The sequence below is a fragment of the Alligator sinensis genome, unplaced genomic scaffold (genome assembly GCF_000455745.1).
Source record: "Alligator sinensis unplaced genomic scaffold, ASM45574v1 scaffold781_1, whole genome shotgun sequence".
NCBI lineage: Eukaryota > Metazoa > Chordata > Crocodylia > Alligatoridae > Alligator > Alligator sinensis.
Window position 1 is genome coordinate 3,360,026 of NW_005841845.1, and position 9,909 is coordinate 3,369,934.

Genomic DNA, 9,909 nt, shown 5'->3' on the forward strand with positions numbered 1-9,909 from the left:
TTCTGCTTTCATTGCGATATCCCTTGTGACTTCACAGAAATGTAGTCAGCATATACTGAATGTTCAAAGCTATATTCTATTCATATTAAGAACGATTGCTTGCAATCCACGTAGAGCGAAACCAACTGTTCCCTCAGTTCTATACCATCTTGGGCACAAAAAGCACATTCCCATTTCACAACTCAGATATTTTTATTTGACTGATCATTCTGAGGAAGGAAGTCTCTTATGGCTGAACCAAACCTATTACATGCTTGATTCAGTAAATCTGAATTTACAGAACAGTGGAAATGATGCAATTTCCCACATGGTGCTTTAAGTGAGAATAGCTTTTTAAGGGAAAGAATTGTTCTCCTTTCTACTACACAGATTGGGCCCTTGAAAGCATCCCAATTCAGGTTTCACCAGGGCTAAACGGGCTAGCTAGGTCAGTACTGAGTAAATTTAACCCTTATGCAGCAAATAACTCAGAAAAGATGTATTCTTGAATTCAAGTTTACTATTTAACTAGGCATCGCACTGTTCAAAAGACTGAAACGTATCCCCGCGAGGTCTACCTATATCCTACTACTGTTGTGTCTAATACTATAGCTATACATTCCCCACAGTGGGATTTGCAAAACTCTCTCAAGTGTCCCGCTCAGTTTTACAGAAACTACTGGCTCCATTCCTTTTTGCTTTCATTACAGGTCACTACACTACCAGGCAATTTTCATGTTTGCTCACATAGCATGTCCTAGAATATAACAGGGGTTTAGGTTGTAGCCATGTTGGTCTAAGGACATAGGCAGACAAGGTTCCTTGGGTGAATTCGATATCTTTTATTAGACCAATTTGTCTAATAAAAGATATCAAATTCACCCAAGGAACCTTGTCTGCCTAGAATATAACATGCACTTTGTATTTGAAAGGCAGAATAAAAAGATCTTTCCTTATAGTAAGTAACTGAATAGCAGCAGCTAGAGATCTGAGCATGCTCCCCGTCTACTCTCTGCACGTCACATGAAGATTTTACTTCTACTTTAGCCCAGTCACTAGCAAAAAAAGCTCTTACCATATTTCTCACATATAATGTGCAGTGAAATATCCAGGAGGTGGGTTTTTTTTGCGGGGGGAGTATGTGCTATATGCAAGAAAATATAGTACAAGGAGTTTTATGTTGCTCGTTATTTTTATTTACAATTAGAAGGCCTTTACTGTAAGAATATATTTTGAACCTTTACAATAAGTCTCAGTCAGTGAAAATTTAGCTTTCAAAGAAACGTTTATTAGAAAAGAAGCATGTTAAAAAGCTGTACACTAATTAATACTAATTTTCAAAGAATATTAAAGGAATACATAAAGCATCTCACCTTTCAGCCAGTTACATTTCTGATCTATGGAATGGCATTATTTAATTTAGCTTTCAGAACTTAATTTTCCAATAATATTTGATTTTTTCCTTTTTGACATAGACAGTTGGAGTGCTATGTCCACCCCCACTGTTCACATTCCAAGAATCCCAAGACTGCTATGTTCACGCTCTCAGATGTCTACTACTCTTATGCATAGTACAACACTTAATGTTCCTAAATTTTTATCACAAATAGCAAACAACATAAGTATCTAACTTGCAGAAGCAAAATGTACAATACAATTATATCATTTTAAATTTTCTTCAACTCTAATCTCAAAACCTCACAAAGGATACTGTATTTTATCACGTATAACACATCTCCAAATACAGCACTCACCCTATTTTTGGAAGGGCCCCAAGAAGGGAGTGGGGGGCGACTTACCAGGGAGTATGGGTAAGCACCAGAGGTCTGGGACCTCCAAGGCTGGGACCACAGGGCCCAATCCAGCCCTGCAGCAGGACCCAATCCAGCATGCCATGTGGTAGGACCCAATCTGACAAACTGGCACTGAAGCTACATGCTGGGCCCAACCCTGCACACTGGCTCCAAAACTGCAGGATGACTCTGGAGCCATGTGCTGGGTCCAGGGCTGAGGAGAACTGAGAAAAATGGGCATTGCCTTGTATTTTATTCCAAGGGGGCTGCACTAACCTATCCTTGTGGTAGGTTCCTATCAGCATGTTTCCTGAACACAGGCCATGTGTTTTATAGCATGTTCAGTGTTGGCTGCATTTAATCAACTTCATAGCTGGTTTCCATTACTGAGCACATGCTGCTTCTGGCAGCAGTTTAATGACAGACAGTGTAGTTAATAAGGTTTCCTTGGATGCACATATGAAATAAGAGGCTTTTTTCCCCCTGCCCCTTCACCCCAACAGACTAACCAGCTGGGCATATCAAAGCCCCCATAGTGAGGGAGGGAGTAGGGCAGGGGTTGGGGTGGGGCACAGGACAGAGCCGTGAGTGGCTTGTCCAGGGTCATGGCTCCCCCCGCTGAGTGCACTCCTAGGGGAAGGCAAGGGGGGGCACATGCCTTCCCCCTCTCCCTCCCCCCCAAGATCTGTGTGCAGGGCGAGGGCGGGCTGGGGGCACATGCCCCCCTCCCTCCCCTAGGGGTGCGCACAGTGGCAAAAGCTGTTCCCCCACCACACCCCCTGGATGAGCCACTCACGGCTTCACCCCGCACTCTGGTGGGGCAGCGCCTGCCCCTGCCTTAGCCCAGCCCCACTCCCTCCCTCACCACAGGGCCTCGATCTGTACCCCCCCACACTCTCCTTCACCCCAACAGATTTACCAGCGGGACGCTGTTCTCCAAGCTTCCAGGCTGGCCGCACGTAGGCTGGGGCTGTACGCATGCACGTGGCATTTATCAGTGACATTATCGGCCACATCAAACAAAAAAAGCTGATTGCTGATAACGTCAATTTTCCTTTTATCAGTTCTGATACAATATGGACCAATGTATGGATGCACCTCTATTAAAAATACATGTCCCATTGTCCTGCTAGTCTTATATATGAAAGCTGCCCAGGGAAGTTGTAGAATCTCCTTCGTTGGACATTTTCAGGAAGATATTAGATAAGCATGCATCTGGGATGGTTTAGGCATGTGATTCTCAACCAGGGAGCCACAAGGATTCTTGTAAGGGTGCTGTGGGGTCCCATGCTATGTTAGCACTGTTAGGTGTAGACACTGACACATGATTCACAATACAAACCCAGAAATTTCACATAGGAATCTAGTGTCAAAAGCATTCTGACCTGTTGTAGTCTCTCAGTTCTGTGCAACAGAATACTTGCTCAATCACTTTCCCATAATCAAGAAATGAGTGAAAGCTAAGAGCTGGCATTTTCCAAGGGGTGCCCTTGAGTCTAAAAAGTTAAGAACCCTTGGTTTAGGAATAGCAAAACCTACTTCTGTGCAGGGGCATGGACTACAAGACCCTAGCAGTCCCTTCCAAATTTACGCCATCCAGTAGAAAATCAGCATTTGATTCCACAGTATCACAGGAAGAAAAATATAATGGAATTACTCAACCTATGACTGCTCTTGCTCTCTCTGACGATATCAAGCATTTGGTATTGAATGAGTCATTATATGCACTGTATATATTGCTCACCAGACAAAGAACTGGCCAAGCTACCCCTCCGTAGTTTGCAGTCATCTTGACTTAGCTGACGATGGAGTTTAGTTTTCCCAGTGGATGAAAAGATATCAGGGTTACTGAGCTTCCTGCACCGCAGGGGAGGGGGTTCTATTACCACATCCTGGAGGAAAGAGAGAAGAGAGATAACAATTTGTAAGAATCACCTAAATAGGTTTAAAAAAAACAGACAAATGCCGGGACACTAATGACCTCAGTTTATGAATGGTCTTGATGCCTGCCTCTTCTTACTACAGAAGTTATAGACAAGCTGCCATTGACTGTCGACTTTGCAAGCTATCACGTATTGTCGCAGAGTCCAGCATGAGACCCTACAGTCCTATTAGGGATTCATTGGCATTATCATAATACATAAGAGGAGTCAGAAAGAAAACTTCTCCCAAGCATGTAAGTAAGGTCCTTTAGTAGCTTCCCACTCTCCTCTAGAAATTCTGAATATGTGAAGAGGAAGACAGAATAATTTAGGATAATGTACATATTTAAATGAAATCAGAGTCGTGAAAAGGCAGGATACATTTTATCAATTCACATGAGAGGAAACATGCCAATACAGAAACTGAAACAAAAATATAGCAAACACCCTGTGAATAAAATCATTTACACTCAACTGGTTATTTTTTATACTTATTCCACTCAAAAAACTATATCCTTGGCCTGAACTAAGGATCATCAGATCATCTTTGTAGAATGTCTTGGGTCCTACCATCAAAAAACCCCAAGATGTGTACTTGTCACACGCACAAACTATTTACACCAGAGAGAAAATATTTAAATCAGAATTGAGCCAGGCAGAAGAACAATGATGGTTATAGTTATTCTATTTTCACTACAACTTGTAAAGATTTTAGATCTGGTACAAATCAGTATTAGGTCAATTAATATCTTGCAATGATTTCCAAGGCTGTTATATTGCATAGATTTAAACCAGTAGTTTTCAACCTATGGTCCATGGACCCCTGGGAGTCTGCAGACTTGTGTCGAAGGGGTCTGCAAAAGATGACTAGGACAAATCAAATGCATGTGAATAACCACACTTACAATTTGAAGGGGTTTGCATCTCCGTTCAAAATTTTTAGGGGTCCGCAAATGAAAAAAGGTTGAAAACCACTGATTTAAAAGATCCTGTGATACTTTTTATAAGTCTTCACTACAGTCCTTGGCCAAGTTCCCCCTCCTCTACTGGCAGGTAAAATGCTGTGCATGTATTATGGAACTGGTGCCTTCCTTCCATAGCACAGGAATCCACACATTTTTAATGCTCTTTCTGCTTATAAAATACTCACCTAAGAGAATGGGTACAATTTGCAGGTAACAATTTGTCTAGCCAAGCCAGATGATTTTATACCAACGTTGAACCAAATTTTTCACATCTGAACTTTCAACCACAAATCTGTCCAGAGTAATGAAGCCCCATAACTCATCACTTGGCAGAGTCAGCAAAGCAACAGGGCTAATTAGCTGCAAGGAAGTGCAGAGGGCAGCCTGCAGGGAGGCCGACTGCCAAGCAGTAAGCCTGCAGATAGATGATTAGCAGTGTCTGGGCCTTGTTGCACAGGAGAAAGGGTCAGATGACAGGAAGCAGTGGTCAGTGGGTGTGTAAGTCTGACTCCATGCCGCTGCCCGGATGGAGCACCATGCTGCCACATGTCCTTGGCTCCATACCAATGCATACCTCTGACTCCGCGCTGCCTGAACACAGTTCTGTGCAGCCACGCACCCCGAGCTGTGCCATGCGGCAGTGCTAAGGGAGTACAGCCGTGCACTGCTAATGGCATGCACTTCTTGGGGCAGTGAGAAGTTATATCTGCTTGGAAAAAAGGCTTGCTGAGCGCCCTGTGACAGCTGAATCAGGTGTTTGCTGTTACTTATGCATGAATCACAAATTGTGTTACAACTAAGAAGTTTAGTTAAAGTTTAAAGGAAAATGTTTTGAGGCCTTGTGAGCGATGGCACAGCTGAAATTAATCATGTAAGGAAAACATGAAGGCTTGTACTGCTATTGGTTAGTCATATAAGGAAAGTTTGCAGCGTAAAGATTGTGAGTGGCTGTGAGCCAACAGCATAGCTCAAAGGTTATAAATTTGCTAGCACATCTGGGAATCGACAGAAGGGACACGCAGCATAGTAGAAGAAGCTATCACTGTAAGGAGGAGCTGCTGACTTGGATTCAGTGGGCCGGTAGATCTTGAGGAGCCCAAAGATTGAATACCAGGGTCCTTCCCGGTGTCCCCTTGGACAGCGCAAATTGGGGACGCCTGACTTTGCTGAATTTTGAAAGGCTTGTCGTATACTAGGCATCAAAGGGGACTGCCGATAAGTTGCCGTCTCAAAATTTTATTGTCTGTCATTGTTGTCTTATTATACTATGTGTAGTTGTGTGTTAGATCAATAAGCCTTTCTTACCTTTTACTCCCGACCACTCTCTCAGTCCCGAACCCTCCCACTGAAGGCCGGGGCAAAAATTGGCATCACGAACAGGATTGAGAGAGGAGGTATGGAGGGAGTTGGGTGGGCCCCGTTTGTGGCTTTGCTTAAGGAGGTGACGGGGAAGGAGAATCCCTGGTGGGATAAGGATAGATTGAGATCTGCCTGGAGTGACCCGGAAACCGTACCCGATCAGTGGGCTAGGTTCACTGCTGCCACCGGGGTAAACCCAAGAAGGAGTGCCTATCATGGCTGCTGGCCACATGCCTGCAATTTGGGGCAGAAGAGAATGCCCAGCCCTGGGAAGAGGTCACCTGGTTGGGTAAGAGCTGGAGGACGTAAGGGATCCCAACATGGCATGTGGCATAAGAGTGGCATGTGAGGCTGTGCAAGCTGCCCATAGTCGCCTAGAGGTTTTAGAAGGAAAGGAAGGAAAGATTATGATTGCGCGCGTGGCCGCTTCCTTTCAGAGAAAGGCGCAGTTGGCACAGGCTGTACAGCCTCCCCTTCAAGAAGGTACGACAGTACTTGCATGGTGAAAAACCAGAAGTGGAGCTCTGGGAAGATCACGGGGAGGGAACGGATGAGGGGAAAGAGACCGACGACGAGCCTTGTGCTGAACTGCCCCCATATGTCCCCGCCTGGAGGGAGCAGCCCAACCAAGCATTTCCAGTAGTAGCAACTCGTACAGGGCCGCAAGGGGGAAACCCCCGAACAGAGCTACGCTCCTTTATCTGCACAGAGATTCGAGATATGCAGGAGCAGCATAAGTCCAAGCCAGGGGAGCCAGTAATAGACTGCTTAGTTCGAATGTATAGCGAAGGGCCCTCCGCAATATCAGTAAGCCATGCGAAGGCAGCCCAACTCATCCAGCACCCCAAACTCCAGTTGAATCAGTTAGCAGGAAGGGTGAAAATGTTACTGTTTTCTGCCGCGCTACAGGCGACCGGTGTCAGTTATGGTAATATGGAAGAACTTAACCCCGCCCCTCAGGTGTGGGCCAATTTGGAGGAGGCTGTCTGCTGCTTGTATCAGTAAGCGCTGACTGAAATCATTCGTGAAGGAGCTTGAACTCACACGCTAGATAAGGAAGCTGTGCCAGCACTGGTGTGGAGGAGTTTTTGCCGGTGAGCACCAACGGAGTGCACCTCAGCCCTGTTGGCCTTGGAGCTGGAGGCAGTGGGCAACCCGGTAAGAGATGCGATCCAGCGATTACTGCAGCTCCTGCCTATCTTGCAGAAGCCAGGATCTGCAAACCAACGAAGGGCACCAAGGCCATGGTAGTGGCCCCAAGGAAGGACAAACCCCCTGACCCTCCCAAACTGTTGGGGAAGGCCAGAGAAGACTGGCCCAAGGCTCCATGAATAAAGTTGTGGAAAGACTTGTTGGCTGTCGATTTCAATAAGGTACAAATTGATGGACTGCCCACCAATGTCCTGCGAGGGCTATGGGCTAAACACTGTAGCAAAGGGGCAAGCCTGAAAGCAGAACCTTCTGCACCACCAGCAGTGTCACCAGGGGGGTTTTCTGCCCTAAGGGTGGAACTGTTGACATTTTCCCAGGCACATGCAGGGCCGCCACCACTTACCTAGGAAGTCTGGCCGGCCCGACCCCCACGGGAAGAGGCCACCATGTGGGCGGTAGTAGGCCACGAACTAGCATCTAATATTGGCTCCTTAATTCAAATACCCATGCAGATTCAATTAGGTAAAAGCGAGAAGTCAATCGATACGCTATTAGATATGGGTGCCCAGATTCGTATTTAAATTCCACAGATTGGAAGGGGGAGAAAGGAACCCCTTATCAAGTAATTGGGGCCGGAGGCACTAGAACAGGCTTGTCCAACATGCGGCCCGCCAAGGCATTTTCTGTGGCCCATGGTGCTGCAACGGGAAACGAAGGTAAACATGGTTTACTTTCGTTCCCACCCCTTGTCCCTCCCCCAACCCCTCAGCAGCTTCCTAATGGCTGCTGAAGGGCTGGGGAAGGGACAAGGTTCCCACATGCACAGTGTCAACTCGACGTTGCTGACGCGGTGTGTGTGGGAAGAGGAGTGCAAACCTGGCCTGCCTCCTCCCATCCCCAGCGCCATGTGGGAAGCCACCGCTTCCCGGCCCGAGCGACTCGCTGCTCCCCGCTCGCAGGCGAGAGGCAGCCCAGCTTGGCTGCCCAGCCCCGGGTCACTGGCAGAGGCGGAGCAGGGCGGGCAGGTGCCTCCTCTCGTCAGGCTGTCGGCATTGGCCGCGCTGCACAGGGCAGCCCCGGGCTCGGGCGGAGTCTGCGCTCACTACACCCTGAGGTGCCGCCCGGCCCCAGCTCTGGCTCCCTCCAGCCGGGTGCAGCACGGCAATGCAGACTCACAGAGGCAGCGCAGTGGCTGGGCTCGCTCTCGTTGTCTGCCTCTGCCGCCTCCTGCCCAGCTGGGGCGCCGCAAGTAGGGCCAGGCCAAGAAGACGGTGCCTCCCCCAGGGCCGGGCCGGTGGGCTCCTGGCACCTGTGTGTGTGTGGGGGGGGGGGTCTTGCCTTTCACAGGGGAGACTCTTTGCCGTTTTTGGTTGCAAAAGGGAAAATGGGGGCAGAGAAGTTAGTCTTGCTGCATTTGAGAGAGGCAAGTGTAAGTCCTGCTTTCTACTTGTGCTAGAAGCTGCCTCCTTTTTGCCCCTAGCTGTATTTGGGAACTGAGTCATTTATTCTGGGCAGTCCAAGGTGATCCAACATAATGCCACATGGCTCCCTGTGTGCTTTTCAGAAAGAAGCTTGTGTGCCCTAACTTTGCTGTCCCTCTGTGCTAGTAGGGAAACTTGTCTCCCCTGCATGACCACACAAGTGTTTGGTATTATTTCTTTGTTGCTTTTTATATTGTTTTTATTTTGGATTGTAAACCACATTTCCAGACCCATTTCATTGTCACTTCCTGCAACTTCATTGGTGTCAAAGGTCACGTGACATCACTTCCTGATGTGATACCACTTCCTGTGAGGTCTTTGAATATGGCTCACCGGCCCACTGGGTGATAAAGTTCATGACCCAGCCCCACATTCAAAAAGGTTAGACACCCCTGCACTAGACGACCAGGACATCTGGTCCGAGCAACCTTCGCATTACCTAACGGCTCTAAGGTAATGGCAGCAGCAGTAATACTTAAAGGGGGACCAAGCTTACTAGGACTAAATGTACTAAGAGGACAGCGGTTTGCCCTGGAGCAAGAGCATCGGCAGTTTGGGTGCGCAGTGCCTCACCAGGAACCAAAAGAAATGGCTATAGCAACCATAACTCAATGTAGCATGACCCCATTAATTCTGCTTCCCATGAAAGGAGTACACCGGCCCCAGTACTGAACTAAGCCTGAGGCCACACAACCTATCCAGTGTATTGTAAACCAGCAGTTAGAAGACGGAACTATTATCCAAACCTACTCTCCGTATAACAATCCAGTGTGGCCAGTGCGCAAGGCAAACGGGGGGTGGCTGCTGACTATTGGCTTTCAAGCTTTGAATGCTAATACCGACCCCCTGGCAGCTGCCGTCCTGTCTCTACCAGCCTTAACAGAAGACATCCGGTGTTATGGGCCTGCGTGGATGAGATCCGTTGGTATTAAGGACATGTTTTTTGCTATTCCCATCCATGAAAGCCATTGGTCAGTGTTTGCTTTCACAGTATACTTACACCGTGCTGCCCCGGGGTGGATACACAGTGCCACCCTGGCTCATGGGGTTCTAGCTACCGTAGTTTGTGAGGTCCAAGAAAAGTGCCCTGACGTACACGTGGCAGTATATAGATGACGTCATGGTGAGCAGTCAAGACAAAAAGACTGCCATCAAGGCCTTTGAATCATTAAAGGAGAGGGTGCGTGCTTTTGGATTCACCTTGTCTGACCAGAAAGTCCAAGGGGTAGGACCCCATTGTGAATTTCTAGGGATAAAA

At 47.4% G+C, this 9,909-nt stretch overlaps 1 protein-coding gene across 1 annotated transcript in view; it reads right to left on the bottom strand.

The window, feature by feature from the left end:
- LOC112550697 (microtubule-associated serine/threonine-protein kinase 2-like) overlaps positions 1 to 5,293 on the bottom strand; it is an 80,310-nt gene extending 75,017 nt beyond the window's left edge. Inside the window, exons 1-2 of the mRNA XM_025207124.1 lie at positions 5,234 to 5,293; positions 3,517 to 3,664 (exon numbers count right to left, since the gene is read on the bottom strand). Coding sequence (XP_025062909.1) covers positions 3,517 to 3,664; positions 5,234 to 5,293 — 208 coding nt within the window. The remainder of the gene's footprint in view (positions 1 to 3,516; positions 3,665 to 5,233) is intronic.
- Between the last annotated feature and the right edge of the window lie 4,616 nt (positions 5,294 to 9,909).